General features: G+C 43.2%; 1 protein-coding gene across 2 annotated transcripts in view; it reads right to left on the bottom strand.

Annotated features, from left to right (window-relative positions):
* Positions 1-27,409, bottom strand: part of SLC25A13 (solute carrier family 25 member 13) — a 236,108-nt gene that overhangs the window by 143,508 nt on the left and 65,191 nt on the right. For both annotated transcript variants that reach the window (XM_073629566.1, XM_073629567.1), the window contains exons 4-5: positions 15,084-15,199; positions 2,500-2,639 (exon numbers count right to left, since the gene is read on the bottom strand). In XM_073629566.1, coding sequence (XP_073485667.1) covers positions 2,500-2,639; positions 15,084-15,199 — 256 coding nt within the window. The remainder of the gene's footprint in view (positions 1-2,499; positions 2,640-15,083; positions 15,200-27,409) is intronic.

The following is a 27,409-nucleotide window of genomic DNA, read 5'->3' as shown; positions in this document are numbered from 1 at the left end:
TCTTTTAGGTTTCCCAGTGCTTCCTGGGATATCTCATACCTGCAATACCTCCAAAACAAAGTGAAGCTAAAGCTGAATAAAAGCCCTCAAAAGTTGCAGGTGCTTTGTCCTAGACTTCTATGGAGGCTTCAGAGACGCTTTGAAGCACCAAGAAAGCAACATTGGGGTATAATTTTTGAAGCAAAGCAAAAGCAACGTGTAAACAGGACTGTAAGGTAACAATTTTATTTAGTGAGAGGCGCTTTGGCATTTAGAACACTTTAAAAAAGCATGTCTGAAGCCACATTTTAATGCACGTGTAAACGAACCCCAAAGGGTTCACTTACCCTTGCATAAAACTGCCTATGCAGATAAGGGACGTCGGAAGAGGAAAAGAAGCTGTGCAGCTTTGACCAAAATTGATTAACACCCTTGCTATAGGTGTAGGCCATTCACATACCTCATAAACCTGAAAACTACCAGGATCTTGCCAAGCGAGCCCAGGGAATTACAGTTATTATTGCGGTTACTTCACCATCACAGGAGTGAGTTCTTTCTCCGATTCTCCCCCCTGATGCAGTAGCTCAGAAATTGAGATCTCACTCCTGTGATGGTGAAGGTGAACAGCAATACCCAAGCCTTGCTTAGCAACATCCTGGGAGTTTTCAGGTCAGGCTTCATGAGGTACGTAAATGGCCTACACCTATAGAAAGAGCGTTTTTTCAACTTTGGCCAAAGCGGCAAAGTTTGTTTTCACATACAGACGCCCCATCCCCACACTTCAGGAGAATGCTGCATGTCATTAAATGGGGATGCAGTGCAATGTGATTTCCAGCTTTTTCTATGGGCTGCCATATGCATGACAATTGAGGCAAAGTAGCTCATGGGGCATTTTGGTGTGTTGCGCTTTGCACTTTTACGTGCATTTTGCTGCATCGCATGTTTTTGCACGCAAAATGCGTGTTTGCTCCGGTGTTTGGGGTGCCATTGACAATAGTTCTTTATAGGTGTATAAAAGTGGGCATACACTACACAATCTGATTGTATAAGAGCCTTTAAAATTTACCAAAACTATATAATAGGACACAATTATCTAGCCAGACAGGCAGGCCCTTGCACTACATAGTTGATGGATCTAAGCCCTGGTATACACTAATGCGACTTTGGATGTGTTTCAGAGCGCACTTAATTGCATCTCAAGGGAGATAACACGGCTTTCTATGGAGGTCAATCACACCTATGAGTTCCAAAAGGGTCCTGCGCATGTTGCGATATGGTGCATTTTTGAGCCCAATAGACTTGAATGAAAACAACAGTGAAAACACACAGGTGTTAAAATGCAATGCAATTTCAGAGCGAGAGAGAGAGGGAGCGAGCGACCACTCTACCAAACCCAGGAAGAATACACCCATTTCTAGTGTCACAAAATTGGCCAGAACAGAAATCGCAGCTGTGTAAAATTTCAGCAGAAACGCACTGCAACTGCTTTATGAAATCACATTTGAAAACACACAGTAATCGCACTGCATAAGTGTGAACCAAGGCTAAAGGAGATTGCACAATCAGACTGTATAGTGTATGGTGAGCGCCTCCACACTCTCCCAAATGAACGATCTATGCAATAAGAAGGTACAAAACCATCCATCTGCAGAGGAAAACACTGGCTGTGAATTCAGTGAGAATGGTGCTCACTGACATTGCCTGCATTGGAAAAGCAGGTAAGTACAGAGGTGGGCGGAAGCAGGTGCAGGGTGTGAGTTACAGCGGAGCTCCACCCAAAAAGGGAAGTTCCACTTTAAGCACCCCCCCCCCTCCTCATGCCACATTTTGGGGGGGGGAGCAGGTACCTAGTTTTGACAGGTACCCACTTCCACTCGGACAGCCTAGGTGCCTAGTTCTCCTCTTCCCCCTCTCTCCAATCTTCTGGGACGTCACAGGTCCCAGAAAATTGCCTGACTATTCGGGAGGCGCAGCAAGACTCGCGCGTGAGCAGTGCGCACCTGGCTGTGAAGTTGCAAGCGGTCACAGCTGGGTGCCTGCAGTTGTAATGCCAGCGCCGGTGAAAGGAGAGGGAGAGAATTGAGGGTACGGGCGGCCAAATCACTGGATCCTAGGTATTAAAAGTCAGCAGCTACACTTTTTGTAACACAAAAACGAGTGGAACTCGGCTTTAATGAAGTCAGCTGGTGAAGTACTTCCTCTTTCCACTAACAAAAAAAAAGTTTTCCCATCCAGTAGGACGTATACCAGGAGATCATAGAGGAAGTTTTCTATAGCAGAAACTGCAGGCAGAGGTAAGACCCGCCCTAGAATATAGGGGAAGCTTTTGCTTTTCTGCAACAGAGGTACATTTAATGGTATATTGGTACGTAAGGAAGCTGGAATTTTGAGAAAAAACATTTAAATTAGAAAACGATAAAATTATACACAGACCTGTCAAAGTTACTCATAGGTCCACTTTGAATTAAACTTTAGAGCTACTCTATACACTAAAAACACAAATCACTTTCTATCGCTTACCAGCAAAAGCTGAGTAAACTCGGCATACGGTAGCAGCCTCTTCCGGTCTTTTCCAAAATGAAGCTGAATGAATTCGCAGTCCCAGTTGAACGGGATATGCTGGTGAATCGTAGTCTGTCCAAACACTTGCTTCACATCATCTGCAAACAACGTAAAAAGAATTGTTAAAACAACATTAGCCTCTCCAATGCAATGGTATTGAAATATGAAGAAGTTCCTTTTATTCTTTGCTTTCCAGCTTTTCCCCGAACAGAATTTGTGGACATTACTAAAGTTGAGCTCAGTTGCCACTGCCCCGTGTCTGCAGAGGGGTTGCATCAGCTATAGGGCTCTCCCCCATTTCTCCTGCTAGCCCCCCCCCCCCCCTTTTCATTATTGGTCGCTAGGACACAAACCTGAAGCTGGCAATAAACAGGTAGTCCCCCCCCCCATTTGATTCAGCCATCCACACAAACTAGGTGGATGGAGGAATTCCCGGCCAACACTTTCACTGCTGTCAGAATACACCGATCACTGGCTGCGGTAGCTGATCGAGAAAAGTTCTCTTAACAATTTACTTCAACAGAAGTCAAACAACTGACTTCTGTCAAGCACACACAGCCACAAACTTTAACTTAAAGTATAAACTAAAGTCAAAACTTTTATTTCATTTTTGGATAGAGTGGAGATGGATTAGAACACCTGTTCTTTTATTATTGCTGTCTGTGCCCCCATTAGGGAGATTCCCCCTCTCTATTTGTCTGGTTTACCATTATCATTGAAAGTAAAAGAAAATCCCCAATTTTGGGTTGCCCCCAGAAAAGTAATAGAGGGAAAATCTTCCAATGGAGACACTAGTCCTGGTGACCTGGGGGTCCCCAAAAAATTCCCCTAATTTGCAGGAATTTCCTCTCACTTCCTGTTTCGCTCTGGGAGAGGAAGTGAAGGCAAATCTCTGCAATTAGGACACAGATGGCGAAAATAAATCTAACAAGGTTTATAACCCTCGCTAGTCTAACCAAAATTAAAAAAAAAAGTTTTGCCTATAGTTCTACTTCAAGTATCTGCTAAGCATTTTCACTAGGGCAGGTTTTATTGTAAACGCATCACTTTGAGGACATCTAATGACATATTCACTCTCTTTCATTAATGAAAATGCCCAATACTAACAAAGCAGCTGTTCAGACACCATTTACACATTATGTGGGCATTGGTTTAAATACCTGCATGATAAAAGCAAAATGCTACATAATCCCACCAAAACATATAACCCTTAAATCATGGGTGCTCAACCTTTTGAAAAGCGAGGGCCACTTGGTAACTGGTTGCAGGCCAAAATGAATTATAAGGTGTTACCGCCCCTCAAACCGCAAATGTAAATGAGCCCTTACAGTCCTGAGCCCCCTATAGGGCTGCTTTCACCCTGATGCACTGCGGGGGGCAGCACAGTGCACCTCCAGCTTTCCTGCGGGTTAGCTACATTGAGCCGGAGACTTCTAATACATTTTGCGGGTGAAGTGCACTTTCTGAAAGCGGACTAAAACCCCTGCATTAAGGAGTCTTGGTGTGCTTTCAGACAGTGTATTAAACCTGCAGCATAAAATGGAAGTGTATGGCTCAGTGCAGTTAACCTGCAGGAAAGTGGCAGGTGCGCTACGATGTACTTGCAGATCAGTGTGAAAGCAGCCCAATAACACTTTTTTGTTTACAATATGCCCATCACAAAAGTGCAGTGTATGTGACATTACACTGACCCTTTCCTCTTCCAGCTTCTGCTGGCATTGCTCTCCCAGCTGCTAGAAAGGCCCCACGAGAACTGCACTTGATATCACTCCGCCTGGGACAGTAGCTGGCATTACAGAAGAAGCATTGGCTTATGCGGCTCCTGCCCACTCTGCAGCCGCTAGCTTCTACCTCTGCCACCACCTAGCTCCATGCGCTCGGACGCTGTGAGATGGTGGGTCAGCAACCCGCTGATGGCAATCTGCCGACCCGCCATCCCACAACCGGGCCCCTGGTTTGAGGTCATGGGCTCTGTAGGCCACGGGTTGTGCACGCCTGCCTTACGTGGACCAACATCAACTGGGTTTCTTTTGCTCTAAAGCCACTCTTCTGCATAAATAGGCGGGCTGGAATAGGAGGGCTGGAATAGGCCAGGCCGCCAGCATCCTAGCACCCAATAACACGGTGCAGCCCAGCTGCCAATGTCATAGCAACCAGTGACGCTGTGCAGCCCGGTCTCCAGCTTCCCAACACCATTAAAAAGACAAAGGGGGTGGAACAGGGGAATTAACACGTTCTCTCAACTGCCATTCCTAGTGCTGGCACTAGTTTTAGGAAAGCGCATAGAACTGGAAATAGGGGCTGTCAATCAAGACTCATGAGTTATTGGTCTCTGAGATGTTCCCTATAAATAAGATAGTACATTTTTAAATTCAGGTCTACTTTAAAATTCCAGTATCTGTTTTAAATGGATGATGGCTAACCGATTTACCTAAATACCTCATAAGCAACAAGACTTCTAACAACTGTGTTCTCAACTCCACCTCCTGCTTTAACTATAAGGCCTCATGCACACTGGACGTTTTTTGACTTTTTTACAGCAGTTGTTTTAGGCTGTAGGCATTTTTTTCTACAGTCATTAAACTCTCCATCATGTTATCCTATGTGTCCATGCACACATAGGCTGTTATCAGCAGTTTTGGGCAGTGGCGTTTTTGAGCAGAAAATAAAAAAAAAACTAAACTAGTGGGCTCTGAGTTTTTCAGCTGTAAAAACGCTCTAATGCTGATAAACGCTCAAAAACGTCACTCGACAGCATTTAACGTTTTTGATCCATTAAAAAAAACGCTAACACTAAAAAATGCTATTGCAAAATGTTGAAAAAAGTTGAAAAACTCACTGCAAAGCTACTGGCGTTTTTATAACGTTATTTTAATGTCCAGTGTGCATGAGGCCTAGTTGGGCAGACTAAAGCTGGCCACAAACTGATTGCTTCCTCCATCCAAACAAATGAGGTGGATGGAGGAATTCCTCTGTATTCTGACCTGCCACTGTCACAATACATGAATCAGCAGCTAGAGCATTTTCCAGCAAGTCACTTTGACAGAGGTCAAATGATCAACTTCTGTCAAGCAGGGACCACCACAGTGTGATTGCAATCCTGGATGGTTCCTGCTTAACCGGCTGAATTTCAATCAGTGTATGGCCGGCTTTACACATTTTTAATTTATTTTGCATTTCAGAAAATTCAAAGTTGAAAACTTTAGGCCATCACTGTCAACCCCTACTGAAACTGTGATCATGTTATTCTTTATTCCTTAAAGTGGTTATAAAGGCAGAAGGTTTTTCATCTTAATGCATTCTATGTATTAAGATAAAAAAAACCTTCTGAGTGCAGCAGCCCCCCAATACTTACCTGAGCCCCATCTTGATTCAGCGATGTTGCAGGAGTGTCTCGGCTGCCCGGGACTCTCCCTCCTCTTTTGCAAAGACGGCAGCATGGCGCCATTGGCTCCCGCTGCTTTTAAAGTCAGTGAGCCAATGAAGAGAGTGGGGGGGTGGGGCCGAACCGTGACTCTGTGTCTGAATAGACACACAGTGCAGCGGCTCAGCTCGGGTACCCCCATAGTAAGCTTCTTGCTGTGGGGGCACTCGGCAGGAGGGAGAGGCAAGGAGCACCGGCGAGGGAACCAAGAAGAGGAGGATCCGGGCTGCTCTGTGCAAAACCACTGCCATGACATGTTTTTATTTTAAAAATGAAAAAACTGAGACTTTAGTATCACTTTAACACTAGGTAGCTAACCTGAAACAATGTTAAAAGGTTCAAAGACAGCAGATCCACCCCGGCACCACATGCAGGATGTAGAGAACGCAGGCAGAGACAGGTTGAGCTCAGGCTCTCTGCTAGAAACCATCCATACGTCTATCTTGAAGCCCTGTACCCTCATATTTAATGCACAGTAAAGCTTATTTATAATGTAAGAAAGCACGTTATACAAATATGTACACAGTCTTGGCAACTTTCTTTACATTTTAAAGTGACTCCATTAAGATTTAAATTGTACTTAAAAGTTGTTCGGTAAAAGTGAGGACAATTAGTGTCGTATTTAAATGAACACTGTACTTAAAATTCAATAAAACCTCCAGCAATTGTGCTTAGTGTGGGAAGATCATTTTTGTGTATAGCTAAGGAAATTGCCCTACCGCTCTTCTATTCAAATGACACATCCCTCATTGCCTTGACACACCGACTGGATTGAATTATAAATGTATAGAATAAGTTGTTTTCAAAGCTTTCCCACACAAAGTTCTCAAAGCTCAGCAACACCAATAAAGGACGACTGCTGATGTTTAAACAAGTCCGAGTTAGTTTGTTTCAATTTAAAAAATGCATGAAAGTTTGTTTTTTGTTTTTTTCCCTTTCCTTTAATTTTTATACAGGCTAAATATTTGGTGCCATTAAGGTTTTAAAGAGACTTTAATGCCAAAATTAAATGGCAAAAACAAGAGTTAGTAGGAAAGAAGACTGCAGATACTCACCCCTCTCTCTGTCTGTGCTGCTGTGATAAGAAACGGTCACCTGAAGACTCTTCGGGATCCAACACTTCAATGAGTGTTGGATTTTGGTTCACTCACTGCGATCTGTGGTTCTGCCTGTCACCCCCCTACAGGACACAAAGGTGACATAGGATCCAGCAGATAGAACCACTGAGCTGTGGAAGACCAGGAATCGAACACTCTCACAAGCGTTGGGCGCTCAAAAGTCTTTGACTAGAGCAGGAGTGTCAAACTCAATTTCTTTGCAGGCTACATCAGCGGTATGGTTGCCCTCAAAGGGCAGGTGGCGCACTAGGAGTGCTCTACATACAGAGTGCAGGGTTCAGGGGTGCGATGCGGGACACAGAGTGACAGCGGAGCAGGAAGCAGAGGGTGAGAGCCAAAGCTGGTGCCAGCTGAAAAATTGTGAGGGCTACATGACATGGACAGGATTCGGGCTACAGGCCTTGTGTTTGCCACATGTGGACCAGAGGCTTCACTTCCTCACAACAATGTTTGTTAGCAAGAGCAGCGGGGGGGAGTAAGCATTTACAGTACATCTTCCTTCCAGGGTTTTGCCAGTTTTGTTTCAGCAACAGTTGCATTAAAGTCTTGTTAAACCACACCCATCATCTCAAGGTGCAGCAAAATGTCAGGTTTTGATTCTTCGCTGTCAAATTGGTTTAAAGAGATTGTAAAGGATCGTTTTTTTGATTTGTTTTTTAAATAACAAATATATCATACTTACCTCCACTGTGCGCAGCTCGCTTTGCACAGAGTGGCCCCGATCCTCGATTTGAGGTCCCCCGGTGGCTCTCGCGGCTCCTCCCCACATCAGATAACCCCCTAGGAGAAGCGCTCTCCCGAGGGGGTTACCTAGAGGCCCCACCCCCCGCGTCATTGGATTTGATTGACAGCAACGGGAGCCAATGGCTGCGCTGCTATCCATCTATCCAATCAAGTGCCAAGAGCCCTGGAGAGATGCACAGTGCATCCTCGCCGTTGGAAATTCCAGGGTTCAGGTAAGTAAAATGGGGATGGGGGTGGGCTTGAGGGCCGGGGACTGACAGAAGTTTTTGGTTTACAACCCTTTTAAGGGCACCACACTGCCACCAATACAGCCTGCCCCGTCAGTAGCATGCAGTGAAGAACTGCTGCTCTTCCAAATAACCAACATTATCCGACTGTTTATTTGAGGCCAGACGGTCACAGAAGCACCTCTTGGTGGCCTAACACAATCACATAAGCCTGGCCGGTAATGGACAGCATTCACACCTCTCAAAATAAGCATTTTTCTTAGCAGCATTAAAGACCGCCCACAGCGCTTGTCAAGTGACCACATGGAATGGGCCTAGGATTACGGTATGTATGCTTGAATTTTTTTAAGCTTAGGAGCAGAAAGTAGGGGGTAAGCATGGAGTTGGGCTTAACGGCAACCCAGTGCTAATACAAATATGTAAAATGTTGGCTAACACTTTAGCAATTATAAAGTAATTGAATGGGAACAGTTTTGACATGACTTGCCACACACATATTCCAGTTCAATAAACCAAACATATGAAGACAATTTGCAGGAAAGGCAGTGAAAGCCTAGAGATTGTATTCAGTAAATGTTTACTTTTAATTGCTTTCATAAAATAATAAAAAAGGAAAAAAAAAAAAAAAAAGTAGGTGAAGTCCAGGTATGCACAACCAGTGGCCTCGAAAATACTGCAGGGTGCAGACTCTTTATGGAATGCTTTCCGATCCTCCATAATCCTGGAAGGTTTCATACACAAGCCACTATTGCAGGCAGCTCCCCGCTCTTCCCTTTCTTTCCTAACACACAGACACAGGGAGAGGAGCCTTTAGCTGAGTTGATCAACAGTGAGGGGAAAAATATTTGATCCTCTGCTGATATCGTACGTTTGCCCACTGACAAAGAAATGATCAGCCTAATTTTAATGGTAAGTTTATTTTAACAGTGAGAGACAGAATAACAAAAATATCCAGAAAAACTCATTACAAAAAAAGTTATAAATTGATACATTTTAATGTATGAAATAAGTATTTGATCCCCTATCAAAATCAGCAAGATTTCTGGCTTCCAGTGTCTTCTATACAGGTAATGAGCTGAGATAAGGAGCACTCCCTTAAAGGGAGTTCTAGGTCTTTACCCTCACCTCACCTTAAAGGGAGTGCTCCTAGTCTCAGCTTGTTACCTGTAGAGAAGACAACTGTCCACAGATCAATCAGATTCCAATCTCTACACCATGGCCAAGACCAAAGAGCTGTCCACGGATGTCAGGCACAGGATTGTAGACCTACACAAGGCTGGAATGGGCTACAAGACCATCGTCAAGAAGCTTGGTGAGAGGGTGACAACAGTTGGTGCGATTATTCGCAAATGGAAGAAACACAAAATAACTGTCAATCTCCTTCAGTCTGGGGCTCCATACAAGATCTCACCTCGGGGAGTTTCAATGATCATGAGAACTGTGAGGAATCAGCCCAGAACTACACGGGAGAAACTGTATGTCTGAACTCGCATTGCTCAGAGATCGCATGTGATCGGCAGATGTGGTGCGGGTGCGACTCACATGCGATCTCCGAGATCGAGCTAGTGTGAACCTAGGCTTAGGAAAAACCGTACAAAAACAGTACACAGTATCCCCTTTATCTCTGGAAGGTTTACCCCCCCCCCCCCCCTTCACAACCAGGCCATTTTTTGCTCTACAGAACTGCGTTACTTTAACTGCAATGCTGTACACAAATAAAGTTTATGTCCATTTTTTCCCACAAATCGAACTTTCTTTTTGTGGCATTTGATCACCTCTTCGGTTTTTAATTTTTTGCGCTATAAACAAATAAAAAAAAGAAAAGAAATTTCTACTGTAAAACATATCCAATAAAAAATTTGGAAAAAAAAAAAAATCAAGTCTCTTCATGAGTTTAGGCCAATCTGTATTCTGCTACATATTTTTGGTAAAAAAAAATCCCAATAAGTGTATATTGATTGGTTTGCACAAAAGTTATAGTGTCTACGGGATATTTTCTTCTTTTTTTTTTACTAGTAAAGGCGGGGATCAGAAACTAATAGCGGGACTGTGACATTGCGGGGGGGACGAAAGCGGACGTTTGACACTTTCTGGGGAACCGTGACAGTAATCAGTGCTAAAAATATGCACCGTCACTGTACTGACACCAGCTGGGAAGGGGTTAACATCAGGGGCTATCAAAGAGTTAACTGTGTGCCTAGCCAGTGTATATGTGTACTGTGTGAGGTGCTTTTACTAGGGGAAGACTTTGCAGGGACACAAATTCCATCCCTTCCCTCCTGTCAGAACGGCGATCTGTCTTGTTTACATAGACAGACCGCAGTCTATGTCTTTACCCTCACCTCAGCGGGTATCAAATCTGCGGGAACCCACTGATCAAGTCCCACTATGTTTAATCACAGAGGAAGAGAGTAGCCGGCCAGAAGCGTCGGAGTGTGTGTGTATATGTATATATATATATATATATATATATATATATATATATATATATATATATATATATATATATACATATATATACATATATATACACACATACATACACACACACACATACATACACATATATATCTATCTATCTATATATCTATAGATAGATATATATATATATATATATATATATATATATATATATATATATCTTGGGCACAAAGTGGTGTACACAATATATGAAAATTGAGCAATCGCCTCATATGGAATTTTTCTACCAATTTTCTTATAGTGTGTACCCTACTTTAGGCTGGGTTCACACATGTGCAGCCGCGGTTTCAGAGCAACAGTCCGGTGCGTTTCTGCTCACCAGTTCAGGTGCAAATTCTGACCGGACATTCAAAAACGGGACCCTTTTTAAAATAACAGCACCGCGGGTGCCCCGCACATGTGAACCGGCTCCTTTGAAAGCCAATCACATTCACATGTTATCCACATTGGATGCGGTTAAAAACGCATCCAATTCGCGTAAATATGAACCAAGCCTTAGATGCATCTAATGTTCACAGATATCGCCATTCTACAGGTCACGTTGTGGTCTCACATCCAAGCTCAACTATAACCATGGATTTGAAAAAAAAAAAAAAGAAGGGACAAACACCATGAAATACAGATCAAAGTGAAGAATATATACAGACAGTTGCTGTTCATACTTAACGGGACGAAATATACCTAGAGATGTAAACAAGCTTATGTGGTTACTGATGAAAAAAAGGTGTAATTTTCCTGCTTAGCTTAAACCGACGGTTGCCATGGAAACCAGTACAATAAAGACACTTTTCCATAACAAATATTCAAATTCAACAATGCTGCTCTTGTCAAGCAGTTGATATTTTCATACAGGTCATAACAATGAAAAAGAAAAATCTGACAAAAGGTTTTCTCTAATGTACAATGGCAAGGCTGAAAATAACAACTCTTCAAACCTGGGGTAAAAGTGTGGGTAACTTAGAGTGGTTTAGCATATAAAAAGTTACTTAAACCTTATAAAAAAGAGCCATTAATATTAGATGCCTTTGTCCCCCAAGTGCATTCAGAAAGTATTCAGACCCCCTTCACTTCTTTCAATTTTGTTATGCTGCAGCCTCATATTTGTTTAAAATAATTTTTTTTCTCAATAATCTACACTCAGTAACCGATAATGACAAAGTGAAAATGGAATTTTAGAAAATGTTTGCAAATGAATGAAAAAGGAAAAAAATTAAAGATCACTTTGCAACAACAGCACAGGTTCCTCCCGTTTCTCTTGATCATTGGAGATGTTTCAACGCCTTGATTGGAGTCCACCTGTGGTATATTAAATTGATTGGACAAGATTTGGAAAGGCTCACACCTCTCTATGCCTAGGTTCACACTGTAGCAATGCGGGAACCAGCGCCAGTTCCTGGATCTCTCCCGCAGGCAGTTCACACTGCCCTTTGTATTGACACACAGCGGTTCACAATGTGAATGGCACCCCCAGAACGGTTCACAAATCGCAGTGCGAACTGTGGATTCGGACAGAAATCGGGTGGCATGGCATGGGTGAGAACACCCATGCGATCGGATTCCAGTGCAGGGGGGGAAAAAAATCCCTGCGTCTTTTTTTAGGGGTGCACCAAATGGAAATTTTGGTGCCGAAACCGAAAATGAAGGATAACACAAGGCCGAAAACCGATACAGAAATGACAGTTTGTAAAAATTATATATATTCAACTTTTCAATTAATATCAATTTAAATATGATCAATTTAATGTAATATAATATTTATTGTTGGCCATTACATCTTTAGTGCAAGAAAGGTTAGGAAAAATGCAGTCTGCAGTCTCTAACCATCTCTTGTATCAGGTCTGCAGTCTCAAACTTAAACTTAAACACATTGCTAATAGTATTAGCAAAATTTACACTCAAAGCACCTCTAGCAGATATGATACAGGAGAGGGTCAGAGACTGCAGACCCGATACAGGAGAGGGTCAGAGACTGCAGACCCGATACAGGAGAGGGTCAGAGACTGCAGACCCGATACAGGAGAGGGTCAGAGACTGCAGACCCGATACAGGAGAGGGTCAGAGACTGCAGACCCGATACAGGAGAGGGTCAGAGACTGCAGACCCGATACAGGAGAGGGTCAGAGACTGCAGACCCGATACAGGAGAGGGTCAGAGACTGCAGACCCGATACAGGAGAGGGTCAGAGACTGCAGACCCGATACAGGAGAGGGTCAGAGACTGCAGACCCGATACAGGAGAGGGTCAGAGACTGCAGACCCGATACAGGAGAGGGTCAGAGACTGCAGACCCGATACAGGAGAGGGTCAGAGACTGCAGACCCGATACAGGAGAGGGTCAGAGACTGCAGACCCGATACAGGAGAGGGTCAGAGACTGCAGACCCGATACAGGAGAGGGTCAGAGACTGCAGACCCGATACAGGAGAGGGTCAGAGACTGCAGACCCGATACAGGAGAGGGTCAGAGACTGCAGACCCGATACAGGAGAGGGTCAGAGACTGCAGACCCGATACAGGAGAGGGTCAGAGACTGCAGACCCGATACAGGAGAGGGTCAGAGACTGCAGACCCGATACAGGAGAGGGTCAGAGACTGCAGACCCGATACAGGACAGGGTCAGAGACTGCAGACCTGATACAGGACAGGGTCAGAGACTGCAGACCTGATACAGGACAGGGTCAGAGACTGCAGACCTGATACAGGACAGGGTCAGAGACTGCAGACCTGATACAGGACAGGGTCAGAGACTGCAGACCTGATACAGGACAGGGTCAGAGACTGCAGACCTGATACAGGACAGGGTCAGAGACTGCAGACCTGATACAGGACAGGGTCAGAGACTGCAGACCTGATACAGGACAGGGTCAGAGACTGCAGACCTGATACAGGAGAGGGTCAGAGACTGCAGACCTGATACAGGAGAGGGTCAGAGACTGCAGACCTGATACAGGAGAGGGTCAGAGACTGCAGACCTGATACAGGAGAGGGCCAGAGACTGCAGACCTGATACAGGAGAGGGCCAGAGACTGCAGACCCCTGATACAGGAGAGGGCCAGAGACTGCAGACCTGATACAGGAGAGGGCCAGAGACTGCAGACCTGATACAGGAGAGGGTCAGAGACTGCAGACATAGTACAGGAGATGGTCAGAGACTGCAGGCATAGTACAGGAGATTTTCAGAGACTGCAGGCATAGTACAGGAGATGGTCAGAGACTGCAGACATAGTACAGGAGATGGTCAGAGACTGCAGACATGAGATCAATGCAGCCTCACCAGTGCCCAGCAACCTCACCAGTGCCAGACATATGCAACCTCACCAGTGCCCGTCATATGCAGCCTGCCTGTGCCCAGCAGCCTAACCAGTGCCCATAATATGCAGCCTGCCCGTGTCCAGCAGCCTAACCAGTGCCTGTCATATGCAGCCTGCCTGTGCCCAGCAGCCTCACCAGTACCCGTCAAATGTAGGCTGCATGTGCCCGGATCAGAGCAGCGATCTCAGTGTGTCACGAAGCTGGATTTGAATTGCCCAGGCCGCAGTAACAATGTCCCACCTCCTGTGTTCACTTTACGTCAATTCAATGTCTCGGCACTGGATCAGTGTGCCGCCTATCACAGGAGGCAGGACATTGTTACTACGGCCCAGGCAATTCAGCTCTGTGACACACGGTGAGGAGAGGAGGAGGGGAGAGGAGGGGAGGAGGGGAGGAGGGGAGGAGAGGATTGGGCGTGCCAGGGTGACACTTCCACAGTGGGCGGCACCCGATGGAAAACCCCACCCCTTTTCAGTATAGGCTGTTTTTTTCTTTCGGCTGAAAGAAAAAACACAGTTTTCGGACAATAATTTTCGGCAGCTGAAATTTCGGTGCACCTCTACATTTTTTGTGTGAATCCAATGCGAGTTCAGCCATACAACTGTATGGCAGAACTCGCATTGCACAGACATCGCATGAGATCGACATCGCATGAGATCGGCACCGTAGTGCGAGTGGGAATCACATGTGATGTCTGTGTTCGCTATAGTGTGAACGCAGGCTATAAAAGCTGACAAGGCGTGCATCGGAGCAAAAGCCATGAGGCCAAAAGGAACTGGCTGCAGAGCTCCGATACAGGATTATTGCAAGGCACAGATCTGTGGTAGGCTACTATTAATTTCTGCTGCACTGAAGATTCCCAAAAGCACAGTGGCCTCTATAATTCTCAAATGGAAGACTTGTCACAACCAAGACTCATCCAAGAGCTGGCCACCCGGCCAAACTGAGTAATCAAGAGACAGATACGTATATATGCGGCCCCACAGAAAAAAGCCCAGTCCAGCGGGGCCGCATATATACATACCATTGGCATAAAGGGGTTAAACTGTAGTATCAGGCTGCAACATAACAAAATTTTAAAAAGTGAAAGGGGTCTGAATATTTTAGAAGTGCACTGGATGCAGGTTATAAGCATTCTATCAGGGAACCGGTGTAAACAAAACAAATAGCAATAAATCAAAAGCCAGGAAACAGGAAGAGTCACCTGGCAAGGCTAGATATTGATGAATAAATCCTTACCAAAAGTTACTTCTCCTTTCCCAGTTTTGTCAAAGAGCTGAAAGGCCACCATGAAGAGTGCATCTGGTGCGCACAGGACTGATTCGAAGGCTACAAACTCCTGGAAGGAAATTAATCTGGGAAAAAAAAAAAAAAAACACACATTGTAAATTTTTCTTCAATGTTTTTACTCACTTTTAGGACACATTTTCTAAAATTTCCTAAAAGTTGGGCAAACTCTAAGTTTAAATTGTCATTTTATTGCCCTTATCCAAATGTACATAGGACTCTTTAGATCAATGCTGAGCTGCAATGACAAAATGCACCTATTCATACATTGACCTGTAGAGTACGGTACCAACGTAAAATTGAATTAAAGCGTAACTCCACTTTTGAGGAGAAAACATTTCCCCCCTCTGGGTGATCTATATATATTACAGAGATTTTAACAAACTTTGTTGCAGATTCCTACCTTTTGTTATTCTAAAGAAATCCCTGTGTGTTTGTCCGTGTCCATGTGGGAAAGTGCGTCTAATGGGAGTGGTTTCATAGTTATCAATCAGCTGCTGCACCTGCAGGGCTCAAATGGGGAAAGCTGCTGGTCCTGCATCCCCTTAGACATGCTCCTATTGGGAGTATCTCACCAAAAATTATTTTTTTTTGTTGCAGGGGATGCCTGAAATCGGACTTGTATCTTAGGGCAGATTCTGGGAAAATCAGTGAGCCAATCACACAAGCAGGAAATAATATTTCTGGGGGGCGTTCTGTACACCATCTGTGTAATAGGGCTACAACACAATTTGTTGAAAATTTAAATTGCACAGAAGAATTGCCACTGTGTAGACAGGGTAGTCCTAGATAGCTATTTTGTTTTGAATGGAATTTAACAAGCAACTTAAAGCTAAACTCCAGCTAACATTTGTAAAACAGCTACAGCAATGGTGGTCAACTTTCTTAGCCTCTTCCTATCCACCGTAGCATCCCTTTAAAAAGTTCTGAATGCCAGGGGTTGGGAAAGATTGGCTGATCAGGTGACCGATGTGCTTGGCTGCCATAGGATGGGGAACAGGTCCTGCCAGCTACCCATCATTAGTGGCGACCAAGAGCTATCTTTCACTGCTCGTTCTCAGTGCTGGGAGCATGTAGGGGGCACAGAAACAGTAGCCAACATAGTATTGTTCTTGCCAAACCAATCTATTAACCTTCTATGAGGAGGTGAGCTGCCATTTAGATAAAGGAAGGCCCGTAGACGTGGTGTATCTGGATTTTGCAAAAGCAGCTGACACAGTTCCCCATAAACGTTTACTGTACATAAGGTCCGTTGGCATGGACCATAGGGTGAGTACATGGATTGAAAACTGGCTACAAGGGCGAGTTCAGGGGGTGGTGATAAATGGGGAGTACTCGGAATGGTCAGGGCTGGGTAGTGGGGTTCCCCAGGGTTCTGTGCTGGGACCTATCCTATTTAATTTGTTCATAAAGGACCTGGAGGATGGGATTAACAGTTCAATCTCTGTATTTGCGGACGATACTAAGCTAAGCAGGGCAAGAACTTCTCCGCAGGATGTGGAAAACTTGCAAAAAGACCCGAACAAATTAATGGGGTGGGCAACTACATGGCAAATGAGGTTCAATGTAGAAAAATGTAAAATAATGCATTTGGGTGGCAAAAATATGAATGCAATCTATACACTGGGGGGGAGAACCTCTGGGGGAATCTAGGATGGAAAAGGACCTGGGGGTCCTAGTAGATGATAGGCTCAGCAATGCCAAGCTGCTGCAAGCAAAGCAAACAGAATATTGGCATGCATTAAAAAGGGGATCAACTCCAGAGATAAAGCGATAATTCTCCCGTTCTACAAGACTCTGGTCTGACCGCACCTGGGAGTATACTGTCCAGTTTTGGGCACCAGTCCTCAGGAAGGATGTACTGGAACTGGAGAGAGAGTCCAGAGAAGGGCAACAAAACTAATAAAGGGTCTGGAGGATATTAGTTATGAGGAAAGGTTGCGAGCACTGAACTTACTCTCTCTGGAGAAGAGACGCTTGAGAGGGGATATGATTTAAATTTACAAATACCGTACTGGTCACCCCACAATAGGGATAAAACTTTTCCACGAAAGGGAATTTAATAAGACACTTGGCCATTCACTAAAATTAGAAGAAAACTGGTTTAACCATTTACAGACTGCCTGCCATCGTTTTACGTCGCTGCTTTGAAGAGGAACATTGTTGTTATGGCAGCAGCTAACTGCCATAACCCCAGTATCCTCTTCTTCAGTGGGTGGTCCGCTTTTAGATAAAAGTGGTCTATGCAGCGGATTCGCCGCGAGATCACTTTTAAATCGGCGGTGGGAGAGGGGCACCCCCCTCCAGCCGCGCTCCAGTGCCCTCCGCCACTTACAGGAGCCGCCGGTAGCGGCGGAGGCGATCGGGTTCTTCTTCCTGTTAGGCATGGAGACGACTGAGGGGAAGATGGCCCCCACCCGTCTCCATATCTTTGCAGGGAGGAAGCGACGTCAAAACGTCACTTCCGCCCATAGCTTTTAAAGGGACATTTATTTTTTTTTCCCCAAATTACTTTTTTTTTTTTTTTCTCTGAGATCTGAGGTCTTTTTGACCACAGATCTTATATTTAAGAATTCCTGTCATGCTTTTTTTCTATTACAAGGGATGTTTACATCCCTTGTAATAGGAATAAAAGTGACACAATTTTTTTTTTTAAAAGAACAGTGTAAAAACAAAAAAGGTAAAATAAGAAAAAAAAAAAAAATTTTAAACGCGCCCCGTCCCGCTGAGCTCGCGTGTAGAAACGAACGCATACATGAGTAGCGCTCGCATATGAAAACAGTGTTCAAACCACACACGTGAGGTATCGCTGCGATCGGTAGAGCGAGAGCAGTAATTCTAGCTCTATACCTCAACAGCAACTTAAAACAAGCAACCTGTAGAATTTTTTAAACATCGCCTATGGAGATTTTTAATGGTAAAAGTTTGTCATTCCACGAGCGGGCGCAATTTTGAAGCGTGACATGTTTGGTATCAATTTACTGGGCGTAACATTATCTTTCACAATATAAAAGAAAAATATTGGGCTAACTTTACTGTTATCTTATTTTTTCCCAAAAAAAGTGCGCTTGTAAGACCGCTGCGCAAATACGGTGTGACAGAAAGTATTGCAAAGACCGCCATTTTATTCTCTAGGGTGTTAGAAAAAATATATATAATGTTTGGGGGTTCTAAGTAATTTTCTAGTAAAAAAAAAAAAAAAAGTTTTTAACGTGTAAACACCAAATTTTAGAAAGAGGTTCGGTCCTTAAGTGGTTAACCTTAAACTGTGTAGAAGGTTCTTTACTGTAAGAGCGGCAAGGATGTGGAATTCCCTTCCACAGGCTGTGGTCTCAGCGGGGGAGCATCGATAATTTCAAAAAACTATTACATAAGCACCTGAACGACCACAACATACAGGAATTTACAATGTAATACTGACATATAATCACACACATGGGTTGGACTTGATGAACTTGTGTCTTTTTTCAACCTCGCCTATTATGTAACTATGTAGCTGCCCGGCAATGCCTATGTGCTGTTGCACACGTGTTTTGGGAGACAGCAGACACACAACATATGGTCAAAGGCTTTGGGCACGACACAAGAGATGATCAGAGACTGCAGGCATACTACAGGATGTGGTTATTAACTTCAGGCATGCTACAAGGATAGTCAGAGACTGAAAACATGCTATAAATGTTGCTGGGAGACTAGGAGTATACTTCAGGAGTCATAGAATGGAGACATATAAGTGGCTGCAGGGGCCCTAAGAGCCACACAAAAAATGTCGAAGTGCATGTTGGGCACCAGGGAATTACAGCAACAGGATTTTCTTCTAACCCACGTGAATACTGACTGCTGTAAAGCACCCCTGCAGCATTAGGGTTTTTAATCACCCTGTAACTGACTCTCATGGCCCATACACACAATCCGAAAAACAGACGGAAAATACAGCTTTCCACGCGATCGTACGATAATCGGATCGTTAGTACAGAGCTTTTGAGAGCCGATCACGACAGTTCATCCAATATTATCCGATGGGACAAGCACAACATTATTTTCTCGTATGATACCAGATCGTACATGACATAACTTCTAATATTTCATTCTGTCGTACGAGAATTTTCGTAATTTTAGTAAACTCTCTATTTTTGATATGAGACTAGCATGCAAAAAAATTAAAATAACAAAACAAAAACGGATGATCTGTTGTCCGATTTTCGGATCGTGTGTACGGGTCATTAAGCCTGTTAGAGGAAATGAAAAAAATCCACTGGGATCCCCTAAATTCTTGAATGGCCTTTTCTTCACAATCCTCTCAAGGCTGCGGTTATCTCTGTTACTTGTGCACATTTATCTACCACACTTTTTCCTTCCACTCAACTTTCCATTAATATGCTTGGATACAGCACTCTGAACAGCCAGACCTTTTGTGACTTACCCTCCCCTTGCGGAGGGTGTCAATGACTGTCTTCCGGAAAAACTGTCAAGTCAGCAGTCTTCACCATGATTGTGTAACCTACTGAACCAGACAGAGCACAACATTTTAATTTTCTGAGATATTGAATTTTGGGTTGTCACTAGCTGTAAGCCATAATCATCAAAATTAAAAGAAATGCTTGAAATATATCACTCTGTGTGTAATAAATCTATATCATATACGAGTTTCACTTTTTGAATTAAATTACTGAAATAAATTAACTTGATCATACTCAAATTTTTTGAGATGCGCGCATATGTGTGATGAGAGAGAGATATGTATATTAGGGCTGGGGGAATTAAAGCGGGGGGTCCACCCACACCGCCAAAAAAAAAAAAAAAATATTAAAAGCCAGCAGCTACAAATACTGCAGCTGCTGACTTTTAATACATGGCCACTTACCTGTTCCAGATTCCAGCGATGTCGGCAGGGGACGCCGGGAACCCGCTCGGTTCTCGGCAGCTGCCGCCGCCATCCTAGGTGAGGGAATCAGGAAGTGAAGCGTTGCGGCTTCACTTCCCGGTTCCCTACTGCGCATGCGCGAGTCGCGCTGCGCGTCCCTAGTGGTCCCCGCTCTCTCCTGGGAGCTGTGTGTTCCCAGCAGACAGCGCGGTCGGGACGGGAAGAGGCATAGACTCCCATGGGAGTCTATGCCGGAAGTGGGTGCAGATACCTGTCTTAGACAGGTATCTGCACCCCCTCCCCCCTGAAAGGTGCCAAATGTGACACCGGAGGGGGGGAGGGTTCCGAAAAGCGGAAGTTCCATTTTTGTGTGGAACTCTGCTTTAAAGATTAATTCCTCGATTAAGCGTTAATTTTTTTGATCGGTACTCACCTCTCCGCTGGCTTCCGGGTCTTCAGGGAGTTCCGGTGACGTCACGGACATCGACGTCACCGGACTCCTCCCCCCTTTCCCCAAGTGCACCTGTCTGCTAACGAAGGTAAGGGGGGAGGAGTGGTTAACTGGGATCATTCAGTGAGCTAAGTGTAGGCAAATTTGCTAACCTCCGTTTTTAAAATTATTGTTGTTCTTAGAGGCTGATAAGCGTGATATTTTTGCCGTGTGGATCGGCTTCTGCTGTTGCCATGACGGCGGCGCTTGCTTTTGATTGACGTGTGACATCCTAGCCATGCCCCGCTATGTCCGACTTACGTCAGTGCTACAGTTTGAATTTAAAAAGTATTTGTGTGAACTGTGAAGTTAAGTCATGGATTGTGGAAACGAACTAGTGTCTGGTGATTGTATATAATGTATACCACATTTACCACTGACTAATTGAGAGTTGCAATGCAAGGAGAGCAGCTAAAAGTAGTTGGATCTGTGCGTGTGTTATAATTAATCGAAATTAGTAGATTAATCGATTAAAAAAAACAAAGAAAGATTCGAACACGAAAATTTTAATCAGCAACAGCCCTAATTTATATTATAATATATATATATATATATATATATATATATATATATATATATATATATATATATATATATATATATATATATATATACACACATACACACACACACACACACACGCCCACTGCTCGCCCCCGGAGCCGATGCGAGTGCCCAGCGGGCTCCCGCGATCGCTCGTGACACGGCGAGAACCGAGATTGGAATCTGTCCCATTCCCCCTACAATTAGAACACAGAGAGGGATCAACCCTTTAACCCCCCCTAATGTTAACCCCTTCCCTGCCAGTGAATTTTTTACTGTAATCAGTGCATTTTTATAGCACTGATCGCTGTATAATTGTCAATGGTCCCAAAAGTGTGTCAAAAGTGTCCAATTTGTCCGCCGCAATATCGCAGTCCCGATAAAAATCGCCGCCATTACTAGTAAAAAAAATAAATAATAAAAAAGCCATAAATCTATCCCCTATTTTGTAGACACTATAACTTTTGCACAAACCAATCAATATACGCCTATTGCCTATTTTTTACCAAAAATATGTAGAACAATAAAAAAAAACTGTTTTTTTGTTTTTTTTTTAAATGTGGGATATAGCAAAAAGCAAGATAGTGTTTTTTTTTCAAAATTGTCGCTGTTCTTTTGTTTATAGCGCAAAAAAAAAAAAAAAAAAAAAAAAAAAAAAACGCAAAAGGTGATCAAATACCACCAAAAGAAAGCTCTATTTGTGGGGGAAAAAAGGGCACATTTTGTTTGGGTACAGCGTCGCACAACGCCGCGCAATTGTCAGTTAAAGTGACGCAGTGCCAAATTGTAAAAAGTGCTCTGGTCAGGAAGGGGGTAAAAAAAAAAAAAAAGGGGGGTAAAAGCGGTTAAGGGATCCCTCTCCCTTTATCTTGCATGAGGGGGCCCTATACATTTCAATCACTAAAATCACCATATAGAACTACAAGCCCTACCAGTTTCCATCCCAGCAAGTACAGAGACACTCTAAAGAAGAAAACAGCAGAAATAAGCATATTTTATAAATGATAACTGACATAAAAAACTAATTAATTCATCAGTTAAGATTTTCATGCAACTGACATCACTTCAAGAGCCAGGTATACACAACAGGTTAGAAAAGACTTTAGACAGAGTAAATATTTACATTAGCAGTGAAATAGGTTTCTATAAGTATTTAAGTAACAATACAATTAACCATAACCACGCTGGTTGTGTCAACATTAGGCTTTGAGATGCTTCAGTAAATCTCATAACATTTACAATGTATGCTATGCTTTGCCAGAGAAAACACGGTTTGGCTACTTAAACATGGCTGCCATAATATTTAGACTGAAAAAAGTTGGGAATGAAGTGACGGATACTTTATAAACTATACATTTCAGACAAGAAACCAAAGTCTTGAGAAGAGATCCTGTTTCACCAATAACACAAATCAAGACGACAGATTTATGGCATCATTTCTTAAAGTATAATTAAAAGGCAAAAATGTTTTTTTTTTTTCTTTTGATTTGGAAAGTTTAAAAAGGGGGATTAGAACATCTGTCAGTTTTTATTGCCATCTGTGACCCCATTAGGGAGATTTACCCTCCCCATTTGTCCTGTTTACCATTATCATTGAAAGTGAAAGTAAAAGGAAATCCCAAATTTTGGGTGGCCCCAGAAAAGTAATAGAAGGGAAATCTTCCAATAGGGACACTAGTTCTGGTGATCTGGGCGGCCCTTAGGAAATCCCTTAAAGTGGCTGTAAACCCTCACATAAAGGGTATTCATACCCCTTAAAATTTTCCACATTTTGTCATGTTACACCCAAAAATGTAAATGTATTTTATTGGGATTTTATGTGATAGACCAACACAAAGTGGCACATAAAACTGTGAAGTGGAAGGAAAATGATAAATGGTTTTCAAAATTTTTTGCAAATATGTGAAAAGTGTGGCGTGAATTTGTATTCAGCCCCCTTTACTCTGATACCCCTAACTAAAATCTAGTGGAACCAATTGCCTTCAGAAGTCACCTAATTAGTAAATAGAGTCCACCTGTGTGTCATTTAATCTCAGTATAAATACAGCTGTTTTGTGAAGCCCTCAGAGGTTTGTTAGAGAAATAAGTGGAAAAAAAATCATGAAGGCCAAGAAACATACCAGACAGGTCAGGGATAAAGTTGTGGTGAAGTTTAAAGCAGGGTTAGGTTATAAAAAAATATCCCAAGCTTTGAACCTCTCACAGAGCACTGTTCACTCCATTATCCGAAAATGGAAAGAGTATGGCACAACTGCAAACCTGCCAAGACATGGCCGTCCACCTAAACTGACAGGCCGGGCAAGGAGATCATTAATCAGAGAAGCAGCCAAGAGGTCCATGGTAACTCTGGAGGAGCTGCAGAGATCCACAGCTCAGGTGGGAGAATCTGTCCACAGGACAACTATTAGTCGTGCTCTCCACAAATCTGGCCTTTATGGAAGAGTAGCAAGAAGAAAGTCATTGTTGAAAGAAAGCCATAAGAAGTCCCGTTTGCAGTTTGCGAGAAGCCATGTGGGGGACACAGCAAACATGTGGAAGAAGGTGCTCTGGTCAGATGAGACCAAAATTTAACTTTTTGGCCTAAAAGCAAAATGCTATGTGTCGTGGAAAACACTACACATCACCCTGAACACACCATCCCCACCGTGAAACATGGTGGTGGCAGCATCATGTTATGGGGATGCTTTTTTTCCAGCAGGGACAGGGAAGCTGGTCAGAGTTGATGGGAAGATGGATGGAGCCAAATACAGGACAATCTAATGCCGTGCACACACGACCAGACTTTAAGGCATACTTTGCCCGGCGGACTTTACGACGGACTTTCCTACACACGATCAACCAAAGTCCAACGGATTCGTACGTGATGACGTACGACCGGACTAAAACAAGGAAGTTCATAGCCAGTAGCCAATAGCTGCCCTAGCATTGGTTTTTGTCCGTGGGACTAGCATACAGACGAGCAGACTTTTCGACCGGACTCGAGTCCGTCGGATAGATTTGAAACATGTTTCAAATCTAAGTCTGTCAAACTTTTGAGAAAACAAAGTCCGTTGGAGCCCACACACGATCGAATTGTCTGACGAAATCCGGTACGCAGGACCAAGTGTGCCGTAAAGTCCGATCGTGTGTACGCGGCATTCGAAGAAAACCTGTTTGAGTCTGCAAAAGACTTGAGACTGGGGAGGAGGTTCACTTTCTAGCAGGACAACGATCCTAAACATACAGCCAGAGCTACAATGGAATGGTTTTGATCAAAGCATATTCATGTGTTAGAATGGCTCAGTCAAAGTCCAGACCTAAATCCAATTGAGAATCTGTGGCATGACTTGAAAATTGCTGTTCACAGACGCTCTCCATCCAATCTGACAGAGCTTGAGCTATTTTGCAAAGAAGAATGGGCAAAAATGTCACTAGATGTACAAAGCTGGTAGAGACATCCCCAAAAAGACTTGCAGCTGTAATTGCAGTGAAAGGGGGTTCTACAAAGTATTGACTCCGGGGGGCTGAATACAAATGTACACCACACTTTTCACATATTTATTTGTAAAAAATGTTGAAAACCATTTATCATTTTCCTTCCACTTCACAATTATGTGCCACTGTGTGTTGGTCTATCACATAAAATCCCAATAAAATACATTTCCGTTTTTGATTGCAACATGAAATTTTAAGGGGTGTGAATACTTTTTCAAGGCACTGTATACCCAGTGAAGTGAACAGTCCCAGGCGATACATAGAGATTAAACACATTCTCCTACATAGGTTTTACCTGTTTACCTGCTGCCTTCTCTTCCCTTCACCCCTTCAAAAGGGCAGAAGGGGCGGAGAGACTGCAGTAACAGTGTGTGAGAGCTGATTGGAGGAAAGGCACACACCCCCCTCCACACAGCAGAAGAACTGTTCTGAATAGACAAGCTGTCAGCTGAACTCTCCCCTCCCCCTCCCCCCCATCCCAACACAAATGTATCTCATGTTTTGGGAAAACTTCTCAGAAGTGACTCATGCTGATATCAGAGGAAGGAAGCACCAGAGAGGAACAACACTTAGAGCTTTGGAGAGAGATAATAAGCAAATACTACAGATATATGGGCTTTGCTTAGATACCATGTCTGAGGTTTACAATCACATCAGCCCCGGAAGGATTTACCCCCTTAATGACCAGGCCATTTTTGCGATACGCCACTCCGTCACTTTAACTGATAATTGCGTGGTCGTGCGACGTTGTACCCAAACAAAATTCGGGTCCTTTTTTCCCCACAAATAGAGCTTTCTTTTGGTGGTATTTGATCAGCTCTGAGGTTTTTATTTTTTGCACTATAAACAAAAAATCCCAACAATTTTGAAAAAAAATATATATTTTTAACTTTTTGCTATAAGGAATATCCAAAAAAAATAAAATAAAAAACACTAAAATTTCTTCATCAGTTTAGGCCAATATGTATTCTATATATTTTTGGTAAAAAAAAAAAAAAAAAATTGCAATAAGCGTATATTGATTGGTTTGCGCAAAAGTTATAGCATCTACAAAATAGGGGATTTATTTATGGCATTTTTATTTATTTTTTTCGACTAGTAATGGCATTGATCAGCGATTTTTAGCAGGACTGCAACATTGCGGTGAACAGATCGGCCACTTTTGACACTTTTTTGGGACCAGTGACATTATTACAGTGATCACAGCTAAAAATAGCCACTGATTACTGTGTAAATGACATTGGCGGGGAATGGTTTAACACTAGGGGGTGATCAAGGGGTTAAGTGTTCCCTAGGGAGACGTTTCCAAGTGTAGGGGGAGTGTACCGACAGGGAGTAGAGAGAGATCCCTGTTCTCTCTGTACTCCCCTGACAGAATGGGGAATGTTTGTTTAATTGACAGATCCCCGTTCTAGCTCTCTGTGGAGAGATCGCGGGTGGCCTAAATTGATGAAGAAATTAGATTTTGTACATTATTTTTATGGGATATGTTTTATAGCAAAAAGTAATAATTTTTTTTTTTTTTACAAAATTGTTGGTCATTTTTTGTTTAAAGCCCCAACTGTGGCGAAAAAAGGACAAAAATTGTATTTGGGAACAGTGTCGCGCAATTGTCAGGTAAAATAACTGCGTGCCGTATCGCAAAAAATGGCCTGGTCGGGAAGGGGGGGGGTTAAATCTTCGGGAGCTGAAGTGTTTAAAGTATCACGAAACCCACATCATAAAAAAGAAAAAAAAAATATATCAAATGGTGTATTACATGCGGATTTGTTTTCTGCAAAAAAAATCTGGTTGATCCTGCTGCTCTATCTCCCCCTCCTGTCCAAGTCCTCAGTTCACCTAGTGATTTTACAGCTGTGGTGGCAACTCTGCACATGCTCAGTTTCGATGCTGAGCATTTCCTCCCTATCACATCTGAGCAGCCCGTGTGACTATAGAGTCACACATGTGGGCGTATACACAATGGTAAATGACAGCTCCCTTCCTCCTCTTCCATGCCCACTAACCAGCTAAACACTACTACATGTAGATTAATGGAGGAATCACCTCCCTCTTATTCTAAGACAGTGTTTCTCAACTCCCGTCGTCAAGGCGTCCCCAACAGGTCATATTTTCAGGCTTGCCATTATTTTGGACAGGTAATTTGATCAGTTTCACTGCCTTAGTAATTACCACAGCCATTTCATCTGAGGGAAATCCTGAAAACATGACCTGTTGGGGCGTCTTGAGGACTGAAATTGAAAAAAAACAAAACTGTTCAAAGACGCAGGCTGGAGGGGCGTGACGCAGCCTGTGACTGGCAGAAATACGCCCAACACTATGTTATTGCTAAAAAATAATAAAGGATTTTATTGATATTTATTTATTTTTGCCCCCAGTTCACACTGCCGTGCCTTGTCATGCTACTTGAGAGTTCTAAGCCGCATGCCAAGTCATGCCCCATTAACTGCAATGGAACCCTTCTAATCAGTGCAACTCAAGTTGCTCAGACTTAGAAAAAATGTTCCTGTGCTACTTTGGGGCAACTTCAACATGACTTTAATTGACTTGTGTTAAAGAAGTTGTATGACTAGAAGCTCCTCCTGCTTAGATTTCCCTGCAGACAGGCTGGGGAAGAGCTTGTCATGTGACAGCTGCAGATTGATTAAGAAAAAAAGGCAATTGGATGCTTTTATGTTCTTTTTAATTAAAATAATTACAGTGCTATCATCCACATACAAAAATAGAAGGGATAATGTAAATTAAACAGTGTGCGTTTAGTATCACTTTAAAAAGAATTGCGCTTTGACATTAATGGCCAGATACAGCCATCATAAGATAAAATAGGATTGATAGACTTGTAGAAGGATTAAAAAAAAAAAAACTCATCATGACCATCAATGATGGGTGCAGGGGTCATATACAAAT

The sequence above is a fragment of the Aquarana catesbeiana genome, linkage group LG05 (assembly GCF_042186555.1).
Source record: "Aquarana catesbeiana isolate 2022-GZ linkage group LG05, ASM4218655v1, whole genome shotgun sequence".
Lineage (NCBI taxonomy): Eukaryota > Metazoa > Chordata > Amphibia > Anura > Ranidae > Aquarana > Aquarana catesbeiana.
This window is presented reverse-complemented; position numbering and strand designations above follow the sequence as displayed.